The 18,159-nt window shown below is 35.8% G+C and overlaps 1 protein-coding gene across 18 annotated transcripts in view; it reads left to right on the top strand.

The window, feature by feature from the left end:
* RALYL (RALY RNA binding protein like) overlaps positions 1-18,159 on the top strand; it is an 832,931-nt gene that overhangs the window by 652,113 nt on the left and 162,659 nt on the right. For all 18 annotated transcript variants that reach the window (XM_067018139.1, XM_067018137.1, XM_067018142.1 and 15 more), the window contains one exon: positions 6,087-6,162. In XM_067018139.1, the coding sequence (XP_066874240.1) occupies positions 6,087-6,162 (76 nt within the window). The remainder of the gene's footprint in view (positions 1-6,086; positions 6,163-18,159) is intronic.

Genomic DNA, 18,159 nt, shown 5'->3' on the forward strand with positions numbered 1-18,159 from the left:
TTGCTTGAGGAGACGTTAGTCCAGGTGCAAATATTGCAGCGCTGCAGCAAAGGGTCCCAGCTCCCAGCCTGTCTCAGACCCAAACAAAAACTCTTCAAGAGACTTCTTTCTAATGGTGCTTATCTAGTTTTACCAACCCCCTGGATGAGAATAGATTCTAATACTCAAATAATAGAGTCCACCAGCTTGGTATATAGGTTACATCTATAGGTATTTCTGCATAACAAGTAGGAATCTAACTAGGAGTTTTTTTGCCCATCTCAAAAGAATTTGCTAAGAATGATTAAACTTACATCCTTTCTTGAGGATAGTATAAGATTTTTAAATATTAGTATTTAGTATGAATCTGTATGCAAACTCAGGAATTTAAGAAATAACACTTAAATTTTTGTATCTCAACATTTTACTCCAAAGTCCCTATCTTGTGAGAGTGGCAGAAAATTTAACCTTGGTCATGTTTCCTCTTGTCTTGCCTGTGGGTGACTTGCACAGTGCCAGGACAATCAGGGAAGAAAGTCTCAGGAGGTCTCTCTGTAGCTGACCAAAAAGTTCAATGTTAAGAAGCCATTTACACTCCTTGTAGGCTTCTTTCAAGACCAACAGCTCTTGAGATATGAGAACCTGAGGCTTGGCTTCCAAATAAGCTGAGTTGTTCCAAAAACACAATTAAATCTTGTATTTATAAAGTTCAATACAAAGCAAATACTCATTCATCCAGACCCTGGCAACGCTTCATGTTCACTGATTAACTGAGCTCACTGTCCCCTGTCCCTTCTCCCCTGTCTGCGTCCAACCTCTCTCATGGGGACAGACAACCTCTGTCCCCATCCACTAATACCAGGTTATGGATGATCTTCACTATAGCAGGGTAAAATATATAAATTTGCATATTTAGCATACATTTATGCTTATATATAAACATTCGAAGGAAAATTATGCATTTGAACACTATTCAGTGTCTGCAGGGACCAAAGATTTTCTGCATTTTCTATTACCTTTGAACAGATGCTAATGTCTGGAAATACTGAGTTTAGCAACTTTCCATAAAAGGCTTTCCATTGTATGTATTGGCTGTCAAACTCAGAACCACTGGCTACATATTATTTAAAAAATGGATGTTACAATACTTGTGTTGATAGACTTCAATCTCAAGGTTTTTTATTTCCTTAGAATATTTTTATGTTTTCAGTTCAAAAGTAATGGAGTCTAAGCTAGAAACACACATATTGTGTTTTATGATATTTCATGGACAGGTACCCTCTAGCATCACTGTGGAGCTTATAAAAATAATAGAACTCTTCATTTGTTTCACTCATTTTTTTTGTTCCAACTCTGTCATATCTGAAAGGTTTAGAGAGCCTAGATCTTGGTTGGACCCTATTCCAAATTATACAAGAGTCAGTGTCTTTATAATTCATTCTCAGGACTGTCCTCAACTCAGAATCCAAAATTATTTCCCACTCAAATCAGATGTAAAGTTCTAATTGGAGTCTCTGACAGTCTTCTCACATCCACTAATCCTCCTCCCAACTGCTCTTCTTTTCTTCTAGTTTCCCATTTACAGTCTCTGCTGAAACCCTTGTTCACCAAAATCCACTGGCTCTGATCTGAATATTTGTCAACACACACCTTACCATCTTTGTTACCAATATTTTTGTAATCATTTATCATTCACTATCAAATTAAAAATTGTGTATATATATTACATTTAAATATATAAATAAAAATTAAATGTGTATATATAATTTATGTATATATATATATTTATATACAATAAAATTTGTAATGTATTTGTTATACAAAATGATGCTATATTGTAAACTTACTTTCCTACTATCCGGTTTAAGAAATAGTACATTATGATTAACTTCGAAGTCCCTCAGATGTCCTTCCCAAGTCCCACACACTTATCTGCCCCTTTAGAGGTAATCTTCATCTTGAATTCATTGCTTATTTCTGCTTGCTTTTCTTAGTTTTATTACCTGTATTTTCATTCCTATGCAACATATTGTTAAATTTGTATTTTTATTAACATAAAAGGACTCAGTCTGTGAGTTTTTCCATGATATTATTTTTTGCTCAGTGTCACATTCCTTGAGATTCATCAATGCATCAGTGTTTTTGCCAATGGCTCTAAGTTTCTCTCTCTCTCTCTTTCTCTCTCTCTTCCTCTCTCTCTTCTGCTGTAGAGTATTCCATTGTGTAAATATATCAAAATTCATTTATCCAGCTACCTGCCAATGGATATTTGTGTTTTTCCATGATTTTTTCCTATTTTACTGTACTGCAATAAACATTCTTGTAATTATCTTAAGGTTCACACATTCAAGAGTTTCTATAGGGGCATGCCTCCTGGTTCATAGGGTTTAAGCATTTTAAGTTTATTGTAAACTGTCAAATTATTTTCCAAAATAGTTGTACTAATTTCTTTGTACCTGCAATGTATACATGTGCGAGTTGCTCACCAAAACCTCACCAACTCATGATATTTTCAGACCTTGTAAATTGTTGTAAATCCAATGGGTATCAGTTGTACATCATAGTGTTTTCATTTGCACTTACCATTACTACTGAGATTGAGAATCTTTTCATGTGTTTATTCAGCATTCATATTTCTCCTTCTGTAAAGTGCCTTTACTAGTTTTTGCCCAATTTCCTATTTGGTGGTTTGTCTTTGTTTCCTGTTAGATGAATTAATATATATTCCAAAAACAAATCCTTTGTCAAGGATTCCTTCATCCAATTTGTACCTTTTCTTTTCATTTTCTTTTTTTTTTTTTTTTTTTTTTTTTGCGGTATGCGGGCCTCTCACTGTTGTGGCCTCTCCCATTGCGGAGCACAGGCTCCGGACGCACAGGCTCAGCGGCCATGGCTCACGGGCTCAGTTGCTCCGCGGCATGTGGGATCTTCCCGGACCAGGGCACGAACCCATGTCTCCTGCATCGGCAGGCGGATTCTCAACCACTGCGCCACCAGGGAAGCCCCTCATTTTCTTTTTTTAATGTGACTTTGGATGGGCAGAAATTCTTAATTTTACTATAGTAGAATTTATCATTCTTATATTCTAAGGCTAGTGCTTTTTATGTCTTGTTTAAGATTATCCTTCCATACTCTGATCTCATAAATATATTCTACTATATTTCCTCCTAAAAGTTTTATAATTTTGCCTCTAACATTTAGGTTTTTAATTCAATAAGTAGTTTATTTTTCTGTGTGATGTAAGTTAGAGGTCCAATTTCATATGTGTCGTTGCAACTTAGCTTTTACCCATTGATCTGCTGTGCCAGCTTTATCATAATTCAAGTATCCATATATGTGTATGTCAATTGGGGGGTTCTGTACTCAGTTCCATTTGTTCATTTTCTTTGTACCAAAACTGTAGTCTTAATTACTACAGCTTAAAAATAAATCTTGATAAGGTAAGTTAGCCAATTTTTTTTTCTCGTGTATATCATGGCTATTTTTATGTTTTGCTCTATCATATAAATTTTAGAATCAACTTGTCAAACTCCACACAGACACAAAAATAGTATTTGGGGACTTTATTGAAAATACATAGAATCAATAAATCAACTTGGGGAGAAATGAAATATTTATTATATCAAGTCTTCCAATTTCTCTTTTTCTGTAAGGTAACTGTAAAATCTCCGTAAACAGTTTTATAATTTTCTCCATAAACATCTTTCAAATTTTATAATGTATTTATCCCTAGGTACATTACTTTTATGCTATATAAATGGCATCTTTTAAAATTATATATTTAAATACGTATTGCTATGTAGAGATATGCAATTAAATTTTGTATATTGGCTTTAACTCCAACAAACTTACTAAACTCTCTTATTAATTGTAGTAATTTGTGGATGCTTTGGAGTTTTTATGTGGACCTACATATTATCAGCAATTACGACAGTTTCATTTCTTCTTTCCCATTTCTGATGTTGTTTTCCTGTCTTACTTCACTGACTACAATATCCAGTACGATGTTATATAGAGTTGGTGATAGTGAATGCCTTTTTTTTTTAACATCTTTATTGGAGTATAATTGCTTTACCATGGTGTGTTAGTTTTTGCTGTATAACAAAGTGAATCAGCTATATGTGTACATATATCCCCATATCTCTTCCCTCTTGCGTCTCCTTCCCACCCTCCCTATCCCACCCCTCTAGGTGGACATAAAGCACCTGGCTGATCTCCCTGTGATATATGGCTTTTAAATCATTTGATCTTAAAGAAAATGTGCCCCGTGTCTCATTATTAAGTATGCTATTTACTATGGATTTTATATAGATACTCTTTGGGAGGTGAAAGAAGTTTCCTTCTCTTCTCAGTTAAGGATTTTCCCACATATGGATGTTGAATTAGATGAGCATGTGTTTCCTATCTTTTAATGTGGGCACTGTCTCCTGTCCCCTCTGATCCACAGGGAAATGAAAACTAAAGCTCAAGTTCTGGCTTCTACAAATGTCTTCAAAGACCAAGCCAGGTTCAGTGTTCCATTTCCATCTGACTTGCTATGTCCACTCAGATGTAGGCTTCCGTGAATGCCTTACTTTCCTGTTAGCCCAATGTGTTTTTTAAAAGAGATATACTATGCCATTTGCAGCAACATGATTGTACTCAGAGACTGTCATACTGAGTAAAGTAAGTCAGACAAAGACAAGTGTATGATATCGCTTGTATGCAGAATCTAAAAAATATGATACAAATGAACCAATTTACAAAACATAAATAGAGTCACAGACAAAGAAAACAAACTTATGGTTACCAAGAGGGAAAGGAGGGAGGGATACATTGGCAGATTGGGATTGACATATACACACTAGTATTTATAAAAGATAACTAACAAGATCCTACTGTATAGCACAGGGAGCTCAATACTCTATAATGACCTATATGGGAATAGAATCCAAAAAGAGTGGATATGTGTATATATATATATATATATATAATTGATTCACTTTACTGTACAGCAGAGAATAACATAACATTGTAAATAAACTCTACACCAATAAAAATTAAATTAAAAAGAGATGACATTGTATTTCATCTAGACATTTTTGTTGTTTTTACTGATAGGTGGCTCATCCATCCCCAGACAGCATATTTAGTCTCCTGTTCAAGAAATAGAACTTTGCCTTTCTTTTCTGTCAGAATAATGTCCCTCACTTCTTTCAAAGTTTTCTTGAAGTTCACCTCCTTTAGATTTTCTTTTTTATCATCCTCTTAAAATTTTAACTTTATTAAATCAAATTGTTTTATGCCTTTTCCCAAAACTTTACCACCCAACCTCATAACAGTTTTACACACTTTTTTTTTTAGGTTAAGATTGGTCAATTATTTGCAAATACTCTTTTGTCATGTACTTAAGCATCTTCTTGTCTTATCTTAGAGACTTTATTATAGTTCTAGTTCATGAAGGTAATTAAACTTGGATAATTAAAGACAAAAGATGTGCTCTTTATTCCTTCTGATCACCCCAGAACTCTGCAACTGCACATTCCAGTTGCCGAGTGCATGTTGTTGTTTCCTCAGTAAACCTGGTATGCTTTACAGTTCCACCCTTCTAACACTCGGAGAAGATATCACAAAGAAAATACAACAATTCCTCTTAGGAACAAAGCTTTATTCCATGAAAATGTCTGTATAAACTGAGACGTTCCTGGCAAAACTCCAAATCAGTAGGATATCTCATTCTCTCTCTCTGTCTCTCACTCTTTCTATTTTTAGTAAGAATTCCCTATCCCCCACCTTGTTCAACATTTTTTTTCATAGTACTTTTCACCTTCAGATATGTTATATAGCGTTCTTATTTGTTATGTTTGTGGTTTAATATCTATCTCTCAAGCCCCCCTCCCCATAGAAGATAAGTCCCATGAGGGCATGGGTCTAACCTGTTTTGTGCATGATGTATCTCAAACAGTGCCTGGCCTAGAGGAGGTGCTCAATAAATACTTGTGAATGAATGAATGGCATATAACATTTGCATAGACAAATGACAAAAATAAAAATACAACTTCATGATTTACTTTTCTCAAAAGGTTTAGTATTTTCTTAATAAGTACTATTTTATTTTATGCTTTCAGATATCAACATGGCAGGAGAACCCAAACCATACAGACCAAAACTTGGAAATAAGAGGCCCCTTTCTGCACTTTATAGGTAAGTAAGCAAACACTATTTTATGATATGTAGTAGTGAAAAATTCTTGCAACTTTAAAAAGCAATATAACCTATAAGGAATCAAATATTTTGAAGAGCAATTCTAACTGGCATAAAGTACAACAAAATGCTGGTGGCCAACATATAAATATATCAAGCAGCATTGGCAGCGATCTTGCCTAACCTTCTCATCTTTGCTTAAACAACCTTTCTACAAGATATTCCTCTAGTAAAATCTAATAAAAAATCTCTCCTGACTCTACCTAACAGGTGGTGGAAAGGTTAATATTTGTTAACTACTGCATGCCATGTACTACACATATTTTACATATGTTATTTAATTTAATTTAATTTTCACAGCAATCCTGCGATGTAGATATCGCTACTCTCATCTTACAGATCAAGAGCCTGATATGCAGTTTCTTAGAGATCTTTCCTAGGTCATACCACTGGTAAATGATGGCACCAATACTCAAACTCATGCTTTCTGATGCCATGCCCTTGAATTCTTTCCAACAGATCATTCATCCTCTTTGTTACAAAGGACATGTTCATTTCATTTCCATTTCACCAGAAAACAAATGCAATCCTTCTCTTTTCTAGAGAGGCATTAACAATTCCTTTAAACTTTCCTCATATATTTGAATCTGAGTCAGCTTAACACTCTGGTCTTTCTCCTCTACATTCCCCAGTGTATCAGTGTGTATGACTATAATCTCAGTCCCAGGTAGATGGAGTAGACTATACTTAGTATTTTTATTGTTCTATATATACTTCTATTAGGTTACGGAAAATTCAGTTGATTTGGAGAAGACGTCAAGATTAAACTCATGGAAATTTTGGTTCCTTTACAAACAGCCACTTAAAAAAAAAAATAGTGCTCTGCTTCTAAGCCATATGTCCCACTTCATGTAGCTTTGCCATTGTTTTTTGTAATCTAAGTGCTGACTATGCATCTCTCTCTGTTAAATTCCCTTTTGTTAGACTTAGCCAATTGTTCCAGGCTATTGAGATCTCCTATCATCCAATTTATTTGGTCCTGGCCCAGATATATAATCTTCATTCTGTCAGTGTCCATATCCAAATAGCTAATGTAAGTGCTGAGCAAGGCCCCCTTTTTTCCTGATGTCATTTGGATAAAGGAGAATTGAGTTATACATATTGAAATTGATTATATTCTGATATAGTATAGCAAAAAGAGTGCTCAAAAGATAGTTTGGAGTTGTTTCCTTGTCTTTGTTCTCAGAAAATTAGAAACTCTCCTTTTCAGCAACTCACAGCTTCATTTCTCGGGCTATAAAATAAAAGGGTCAGAACTAGATGAGTTCTAAGGTCCTTTTCAAGTCTAATGTCCCAGGATTCTTGAATGTATGACCATCAGCGATCTTAAAAAATACATTGGAAATATATCTTAATTGCTGTTTTCACTTTGGCTGTGTATATTTATTTAATTTTAATAAACAATTTTATATAAAAAGGGAAAGCTACAGGACTTAACAATTGTTGATAATTGATCATAAGGCAGTATTAATGTTAAAGGTCAGAGATGAAGTCAACAAAAGGCAAATGATGCTTTCTGTACTGAGGTAAAGGGCAATGTTTAAAAAACTGAGAAATGCGAATAATTTTTGATCAGATTGATTTAAAAATGTATGCATAGAGCTGCAGCTAATGCAGAACGTTTGAAAAGTCATAATTTCAATTATTACCAGAAAAAGCTGTCAGTGGCTTTTATTCTCATCAAAGAGCTACCACTGTCTGTGCAATGATGTTAATTTTCGTATTTTCCCTGTTCTTGGAGTGTTTTGATTTACTTACAAGAAGAGAAGCTTAAGACAAGAAACAAATGTCTTTTTAACTGTTATTTCTCTATTACTGTTTTGCTGAATTGTGAATTCAGAAGAATTAGAAGCAGAAATTTATTTAAATCTGATATATTATATACAAATCACATTAGTGGGGAAATATTTATTTATCCTATTTTCATCTGTTTACACAAAAGCAGTCTGGGATGTTATAAAATTGCAAAATGATAACAGAGGAAACAAAATAGAGTGAACGTGCAGCCGAGAAAGCCCTTTCATACACATGCCCTCATTCTTACATAAACTTAATAATACTTTACTTTCATGTAGACAAAATGTGTTTTCTTAGTCATTATTCATCTGTTCACCACAGAACTCCACAAGGCTGGTATTATGTGCCTTGCTTTATAGATGAGAAAACTAAGTTTCCAAGACAAAAAAAAGATTTGCCCGAAGAGAGGTAACAAGATTAGGAACTGAACACTGGTTTTCAGCTTTCAACTCTAAAGATCTTGTCACTTGATCACAACTCCCCATATTTACTGCTACCATCTAAACAATGTAGATTCTAAAAAGCAGAGATCCTGCCCACCAAAACCAATAATCAATTATGTTTCCATGATTATCATGCCAGTGGGTGGCAAAAGAAAGCCTGCACACTGTACATAGTATAAGAACAAGAGTTATCACCAATCTGTGTGATCATAGGGCACAGGTTTTGAGCTTCAAGTTCTTTATCTAACATAATAGTTGTATAAGTTTTCTTGATACTGTAAAATGGAATAATTGAGATGAAAGCACTTAGCTCATTGTGGGGAATATAGCAGCAGCTTGAAAATAGGTGGTTTCTGCTTTCCTATTTTTTACATCTTTGGGTCTGTTTCCTTATCTGTAAAATGAAAGAGCTGAAACAATTTCACTTGTTCATTCATTCATTCTTTCATACAAGACATATTTATTGTGAGTCTACTATGGTCTAAGCACTAAGGTGGCTGTTCTTCTAGACAAATGACACAGAACATGCCAAGGCTGAAGGGCAAGGAGAGAGCATAATAAAATAAAAGTGAACTATTTTTATGGTTATAGGTAACCTCTGATCTACCTTGTGCCCTAAACTACTATGTCTCTATATCTATCTACTCTATTAGGGATGTCAGTGATCTGCTATCAGACCTTCTTCTTCACTTATGTCCATTTTACCTGCATCATCAACCACTAAGTAGTATTTACATAGAATATTCACTAAGGCATTACTTTGATTTGTTACTTGTTTTAACAGGATTTTCAGTTTAGCCAAACAACCTTCACTAAGATTTTGTCATGTGCTAAGTTAACAGGGTACACATAGAAGACACAATTTTTTAAAAACTGAGTAAAACTTCAATATATTAATATCTTATACATGAGTTAGGTATACATATAAATAAGGAACATAAATGAAGTATGCATACATTTCTATAAGGAAATAAATGAGAGAGTTATAGATTCTGCCTGGTGGACAGGGAGTGAAAAGTCTGGATGCCTCTCGAGCCAACTTCTGAACACAGGCATTCACTCTGCAGACAAAGGGGAAGAAGGGCATGCCAGCCAGAGAACATTTGCAGGGACACAGACACAGAGATGAACATGAACATCTCATGGTGAGAGCGAGGATAGACCACTTGGACCACCACGTTATGGTGGCTCAGGCTGTCAGCATCCTTATCTGGCTGCTTATCAGACTAAGGACATTTGGCTTTTATTCTGCAGGCAACAAGGAGCCATTTGAATATGATGGGGTGTGAGTGAGAGTCACAGATATGTCCAAGGTTTCTAGGGGAATGATCACATGATTCTACTGAAGAAATAGGAGAGGCATGTTGAGAAGCAGCAGGGTCAGGTTTGGGGCTGACAGAAGGAAGTAAAAAGAAATTATTGCAGTCTTGCACATGAATCCATAGAGACAGACAATTCATTAAAATAGCACTTATAATAAAAATGTCTCCTTTTAGAGGCTATTTGTAAATGACACATAATTAATCATTTGTGAACATGCCATAAATATTGGACCTAGTCCTAATGATGAATAGCAACTCCATTCTCTACAAAGAATATTGTAACTTTTCCTAAGTTGCTGCTTCAAATGTGCTATGTACATTACACTGTGTCTATGGTGCTGTGAAATAAAGTGAGTTTCCCAGCATGCCAAGTTCCAATTAACGCTAAACAATTGTTAAATAAGAATCAGTGTATGATGGTTTTGCTTCTGCTTGCAAAGGAGACAAACATTTCCTCTCTGATGTGAGTAAAGCTGACAACCAGAGCACACAGATATTATTTATCAGAGCTGAACAGCACAGGTTTTAACAGCAAGAGGAAGCCCTTTGGGTCACAGGGAGCACAGCTCAGTAAGACACATAAAACATCAAGTTTCATCTCACTCAGTTCATGGATATTACTAGATATTATTCCCAAACATGGTTTTATTGCTGTATACAGTTGTTTTTCATAGCAACCTTCTCACCTCACAGAGATGACCATGGGAGTCAGGATTGCCAATGCAAGTACCTTTAAGACTCCTTAAGATCGTCACAGGGTAACATATAGTATTGCCATTTTAAGATCACCACAATTAGAGGTGATAGCAATGAATGCGGGTCACGTTATAGGAATGTCAATGATCAAAAAACTTTCAGAAGGGCTTCTCTGGTGACGCAGTGGTTGAGAGTCCGCCTGCCGATGCAGGGGACACGGGTTCGTGCCCTGGTCCGGGAGTATCCCACATGCCGCAGAGCGGCTGGGCTGGTGAGCCATGGCCGCTGAGCCTGCGCGTCCGGAGCCTGGGCTCCGCAACGGGAGAGGCCACAACAGTGAGGGGCCCGCGTACCACAAAAACAACAACAACTTTCAGAGTGTGAGCCGAGTAAGGTGACTCTACAGCAAAATATCTCTGGTGATTTGTTTACCACTTGACCTACATGAGTTCTATTTTCATCCTTCATGGTAACTCTGGCACATCATGGGAAAGGGGGACCCTCAGGTGACCCACAGTGTCTCATAGAACCTTGACAATAGAAATGAAAGCAATATAAGTTAATTTCAGCTAATGCTAAATACCAAACATCATTATGGAGGAAAAATGGCCTGGACATCTCCACTGCATTAACTTGCTCTGTTTGCTGAGAAATGTTTACCAATTCGCTATTGATTATTTTATTTATTTGACGTCTTCTCTTATAATGTCAAGGATAATGCACCTTCACTTTCAGAAGTTTAATCCTTTCAGTGTCAGTGCCTCTCTTTGCACTGGTAAAGGCTTCCATGTCAACTGCCTAGTCAGATGAGCCAACTCAGGAAGCCATCTGGGAATGGGCTCTGTGGTTTTTAAATGGACTGTGAGGAGGACAGGAAAATGTATTCCTACCCCCTGCACTAATGCATCCTGTCCTGAAATGTATACAAGCCCAACACTGACTTGCCTACAAGGTTCAACTTAAAATTCAGTTGTTGCTGGGTCTGTGTGGCAACTGCGATCTCTTTTTGCTCCTGATCCAATCTTTCCTGGGCAACGAACTTACTCTCATGAAAAGTGTAGTTGCCAATATCCACAAGAGAAAATACACATAAAACAGTGTCTACTTCTAAAACTCAAAGCTGAACATCCATATATCTGGGTAACTGAGCATGTCTTCTCTTTAATTAACACTTCCCAAGCAAACATAAAATGCTGCTGAAGCAGGGCTTCCCTGGTGGCGCAGTGGTTGAGAATCCACCTGCCGATGCAGGAGAGACGGGTTCGTGCCCTGGTCCGGGAAGATCCCACATGCCGCGGAGCAACTAAGCCCGTGAGCCATGGCCGCTAGGCCTGTGCGTCCGGAGCCTGTGCTCCACAACGGGAGAGGCCACAATGAGAGGCCCGCATACCGAAAAAAAAAAAAAAAAAAAAATGCTGCTGAAGCAGAAAATGTTCCAAACACTCACTCTGTGGATGCTTCAAAATTATGCATATGCTTGATGAAGAGAGGGTTAAGTGGCCTGGATCCTAAAACTGGCAAACTTCACCAGTGATTCGAATTGGATCTCTCATTCCTTAGCTTTTCCAGCTGCATAAAGGAAGAAGAAAATTTCCTGAAAGATGATATGTGTTTAAGGAGCCTGGAACGGTTACAGATGTTTTCCACGTTTTAGTTATTCTTATTATGATGATGATTCAAAGAAAAGGTCTATAATAAAGTATTTTAAGAAGTTATTTTAAATGAGCTGTGAGCTATGATAATGTTGCTAAAATTTGCACAGTTTACTAAACAGGTGAATGTTTCTTATAACTGCCTAAAGAGGAGACTTAAAAAAAAAAAAGATTACACTTACTTATAGTATATACCTCGTATTTCAGTTCTAAGTGAATGCAATTTATAAACATTTTAATGTGAAATGTGTAAAAGAAATGCTGACACAATACCCATTAAAGTAGTTCTGCTGCAGGCAATTCTCTGCTAGGTTAAAGGATGACCTATTTTCAGTCTTCTGTTATGTTTCTAATGCATAAATATCCATAAATATTTTCTTGCCTATAGAAAGAACATGGTACTGGTGTAAGGAGACTGGATGGTACAGTCCTTGATGCAGAGAATTCATCTCTAAGGCTTTTTGAAACATTACAGTTCTATTTGTTTGATTTGAGGCAATTTATGATAAAATCAAAGGAAGCAAAACGATACAACAAATTTTAAGGAGAGGTAAGAGCCAAGAACGAGATATGAGTTAGGAGTGGGGTGGGTGGGTAGGATCAGGCAAATTATACTTAGAAAATGTATGTAATAATAAGGTATTAAAATTGGGCATCAAACATCCATGAGATTCCTAGCAGTCAATGCAAAAAGGGGGTACATGATAATTTCTGTAATCGTCTATTAAAAGAGAGTACTCTAGTCTGTGATGAGAAACTATTTTTCCCTAATTCTCTCTTCTGAGAGAATTAGTAATCGCATATGAAATCATCTAAACAGCATAGTAGATACCACCCTCGGTAGCAGTTATACAATACACACACATGCACACACACACACACACACACACACACACACAAAATATTTTTAAACTAATGGGAGTTTTATTATGAAGTCTCTCAACAAAAGCCAAGGATAAACAGTCTTTCTTTCTGCTTCTCCCAAAGCAATTTACCATCCTGGGACAAACTGCATGAAACTCAGAAAGAGTGATGTCCCAAGATGGCTAGATCTGTAGAGCAGCCTCAGCTCAAATCACCCACATAGCTGCATGTTGGGAGGACAGGGTTGAGCCCTTGGTTTTCTTGTCTACCCACCCCCAGAGACTGGAAGAAGAAAGACGTTGCTTAGATGTTTATGACCTTTCACACAGTGGCCTCTTGAACGGTTACTTAATATTCTTCCTCTGGAATTGGTAGAAATGGAAAAGGAATGATAAACCTAGCATGGGAGAGAAAGCATTGAAATGTCACCTCATCCTCACAATTGGCAGGTGTAGATTAAGACACATAACTCTTTTCTTCTAGCTGGTAGTTTCGCTGTACTTTAGAAGCTCCTGCCTGTCATGAAACAGTTGCTTTCTTTCATTTGTGAAAACGGGGTTTTCTATTGAATCAAAGCCTCCTCATCAAGAGTCCTCAGGTGTTATTGTCTTTGTGTTATATATTCCCTGTGTCTCACTCTGTGTTTTTCATGCTTTCATGATGGGGTATTAGAGTTAGAGCACAGACAGTAACACTGCTGATCCCTACCAGAGCATAGGAGGATGGTGAGCAACGCTCATGTCTGGGTCGCTGGGGAAGTGCTCCCTGCCTGGGAGGAAGGTGATTTCTGGATTTTTATCTTCCAAATGACATCTTGCTTGTTCACAAGATGGAGTAGCTTCACTATCAGTGCTGATTTCATATGTTTTCATTCTTTTATTTTTTTTGATCATTATAGTATCCTGTTATTTTAGGATAGACCTTGGTAGAGAGTTTAAGGCCATGAGCTTCTAATCTAAGTTGTTTGTGTTTATTTTTGAAGAGTTAGTTTATTCCTCTTTTGTCCAGAAGGGCTCATATCATTTCCATCTTCTCAATCTATACATAAATTTAAAATTCCAGGATATGTTGCCCATTCCAGAAGATCACATGGAAAGGGGAATGAAAAATATTGAAATGTGTCTAAAGTCCTATTTTTAAACAAATCATATTCAAGCCTAAAAAATTTTTACTGTGGCACTGGTACCCTCTCTTTACACTGTTTTTAATATAATTAAAAACAAAATCTTCTCCAAACCCAGAAATCCTCTGCACAAAGTTAGTAGAGAAAGAAAATACTTATTACTGAATAAGCATTGATCCAGAATGCCATACACATCACAGGTAATCCACTAAAAGATTGCAAAGACAGAACGAAATCTCATCCTTTTATATCCTGAAGCAGCTATAACCCATTTCATACATGTTCTCAGGACATACCATAACTATTCCTCAAGTAAGAGGCCTGACAGCACCATTCATCATGCATAGTTCATTGTAAATTCACCAGGTAATTAGGGTGACCATCTGTGTTAACCAATTGGTAGTTGGATTTATCCAGAGGAAAATTAACTTTCTCATATCTTTGTGACAGGTAGTAGTTTCACACCTTGGAACACCTATATTAGACTCCTACCTTCCCACAGAAATGGGGAGATAGGAGTGCTATCTCCCTTGATACTTAAATTTCAGAGAGATGGCTCCTGGGTCCTAGAGAATAGACACATCTAGGTCATAAAACCCTATCTAATCTTCAAAATGATTTATATACATTTCAAAGAAAGAAGAAAGTCCTTACAATGACAAGTTTTCTGAAGTAAATGCTCAAAAGGAGGGGAGGGAAATCTCTTCCCTTATTTTCAAGAGGAAGTATGAAGTTTTAAGTTCTTAGGTTTTTGTCTCAATTTTTTAAAGTACAATTGAGAGCGATAATTAAGGACTGGCTTGTGTTAGACTGATGGAAAGCTCCTTTTATTAAACTCCTGCTCCAGAGGTTAACCTTTGTACTGCCTCACTGACTGCTCCTCTGAAGCACCAGGGCTTCTGTAACATTCACATCACACATAGGAGGATGCTTTATGGCCAGACTGACTGCTTATTTTCTAACTGGAAAGAAAGTAAGAAGAAAAGTGTCATGATGTAGAAGAATGTCTGAGCCCATACAAAATGAGGAGAAGAGAGGATAAAATGAATATGTATAATATAGATGGATGTGATTGGATTAGTGAGAAATTAAATAGCTATTTTTCCTCTATCATTGTCTCACCTTTACAATGTCATTGTTTTTTTAAACCACATATGGCTATTTTATAAAATAAATTCTACCATCTTTATAAAAAGTATCTTATAAAAAAATACTTTATAAAAAGGGTATTTTCCCCTGGTCAATTAAAGTTTGAAAATATCACAAATTGTAAGGTAATAGAAAATGTTGAGTTATAGATAGATTTATTCTGAAGTTTTAATTATAAGCAAGTTCTGCACACAAAAGAAGTGAAGTTTATAAGTTTGTTATAAACTTTGGTTGGCTTTAAATATATTAATTAGAAAATAGTCCACAATTTTCTTGTAAAAATTACATAAAACTTTTGATGTCTTTGCAAGAATAATTCTTCTGACTGAGTTAAGTACTAATAAACAAATGCTTCCTTTTTTGATATCTAGACAGATGAAGGCAAAAAAGTCAACATAGTCTCACCAGATTATCAGTCAGCTGTGTATGATAAATTCTTTGAACAAAAATTCATCCTTTTGGAAATTAATTGACTCTATTAAACTTTCAAAATTCCTTTCTAGTGGAATGATGACAGGATTGAGAATTCATCCATTGGTATTGTTAAATATCAGAATAGAGCACTTGGGGATATCCTTCCAAATTGAAGTATTGAAATGTATTTCATGTATGTTTATTCTGTGCTGGAATCAAAGGACAAGGAGTTTGTTCTGAGTTAAGAACATTACATTGCAAATGAAACTGAGTTGCTGTATAGTTTGCACTTTAGTATTTGTTTGAAATATCTTCTCTCCAGCAAAATCTCTACTTATGTTTCAGAATTACTCAGTCTGAAAAGACATTAGTGGTCACTAGAAGGTACGCTGAATTGGAAGTTTGGAAACCTGCAACCATGTCCTGTGTCTGCTACTACCTGCCCATGCCACCTATGTAATTATAAGCACTCTAACCTCTTTTAAGCCCAGTTTTCTCATAATAACATGAAGGAATCATTAAATCATTTCTTAATTTATTCCCATTTCTAACATTCTGGGATCCTGCCACTTACATTCTAATCCAGAGAGTAAAGTAAGGCATAGGTACTTCATTATCAAGTTTATGTCTTTATTCCTTCAAACGCTATCCAGTATCTTAAAATATTCATATCTTTTGACTAAGTAATTCCATTTCTGGAAGTATGTCTAAGTAAATAATCCCAAATATTTTAAAATGTTTAAAAAAATGAAAATTTTCCCAGATGTTCTTTGCAATTTTATTTATAATATGGAGTAATCTAATTCGACCAAAATATTATGCAGTAATGGATATGACACATGCAGTAGATGGAACGTTCACAAGATATTCAAGTTACTAGAGAAAAGATTTAAGATATGAGTAGAAAAAAAAAGCAAAATTATATTCACAGCATATATAATAGCATCTAATTACATAAACAGTATGTATTATAGAAACAGAAAAACAAAACTACGTACAAATGAAACAAATATATGCAGAGAAAAAATAGAGGTCAATATATTAGCTGTAATTGTCTTTGGACAGTGAGGATATGGATAATATTTTTATTGCAACTTTAGTACCTAATGCAAATTTTCTTTAATGAGAATTTTATAACCAAAAAGAGAGAGAGACAGATTTTAAAAAGCAGATTTTATCAATGGTAGATGATAAACACAAAAGCACTCACACAGGCAAGAATGAGGAATTTTGTGTTCAGTGCTGTGTAAAACCAGTTAAACAGATACAGCCCTTTATCTTTAGAACTAGACTCTTAGTCATCATGGTTAGTAAAATGTTAATTTTCTAAAAGGGCAACTTCATTAACATTTGTCTTACAGTTCAGCTCAGGCCAACAGCCCTGCATGAAGAAGTGGTCCCTGCCAGGGCTAACTGCAGGATTAGGAGTGCACAGTGCAGAGAGGAGTGAAAGGGGCAGGGTGCAGTGGGGAGAGCAGCTGAAGTCATCTGATATTCAAAAACAAAAAAGTCAAAATTTATGAGCCCTAAAAGTGGTGCAATAAAATAACTAATCATGAATGCATGGGGATGGCAGTTCTTCTGACTACAGATTAGTGAGCCGGTAGTAAGACAATGGTGCTTGCCTGACAATAACTGTCCCTTTGTACTTAAAGCTGTATTTCAGCCACTTTGCTGCTTCTGCTGCTGCTTTAAAAGGGCATAGTGTAGTGAGCTACAAATAGTAACAGAATGGTTTTGAATAAAGCACAGGTTATAGCCTCAGTGCGCAGTGTGTAGTACATGACAGAAAGAGAAGGCAGAGGTTTTGTGTTCCTGACTCTTAACAGAGAGAATCTATCACTGCAGGACAGCTAGTCATAATGAGTCCAGGTACAGCAAGTGTATCAGGATGTACTTTTAAGAAAATGATACATCAACCAATACCTAAGTTTGAAAAGGAAGTAGAGGATGACCCACAAAATACAGATAATCATGTGTGAAATAGCATTTTGAGTTGGATTGCCTAGCAAATGTTACAGGCACCTGAAGTGCTATTCATACTAAAACTATCCACAACATCAGGGTGAAGGCATTATTATGATATTGTGTCAATTCTAGAAGAACTTAAGTAGAACTGTAGCTTCTAATTGCTTGATTTGCTGAAGGCTTTGTTTTTCTCATTTTTTTTTACATTTATTACCTACACTTAATATAGCACATCCCATGTTTAGAGGGTTGAGAAAAGAAATATTGTATGATTAATATTTGAAAATACAAACTAAATTGAGTGTAAAAGAGTTGAAACATGTGGCATGGAAAAGAACCATAAAGATACTGTGAAAGAAATAAGTAATACCAGACATCCATTTTAACTGAAAAATCAAACATATATTTTTAATATAATGCTGAAAAATAAAAAGCAAGAAAAAATAGCTTTGTGTGTAGATGAGAATAATGTAGGCAGGCAGTTATCAGACAGATATTGTATACTCAGT

Source organism: Kogia breviceps, chromosome 17 (genome assembly GCF_026419965.1).
Source record: "Kogia breviceps isolate mKogBre1 chromosome 17, mKogBre1 haplotype 1, whole genome shotgun sequence".
In the NCBI taxonomy this organism is placed as follows: Eukaryota; Metazoa; Chordata; class Mammalia; order Artiodactyla; family Physeteridae; genus Kogia; species Kogia breviceps.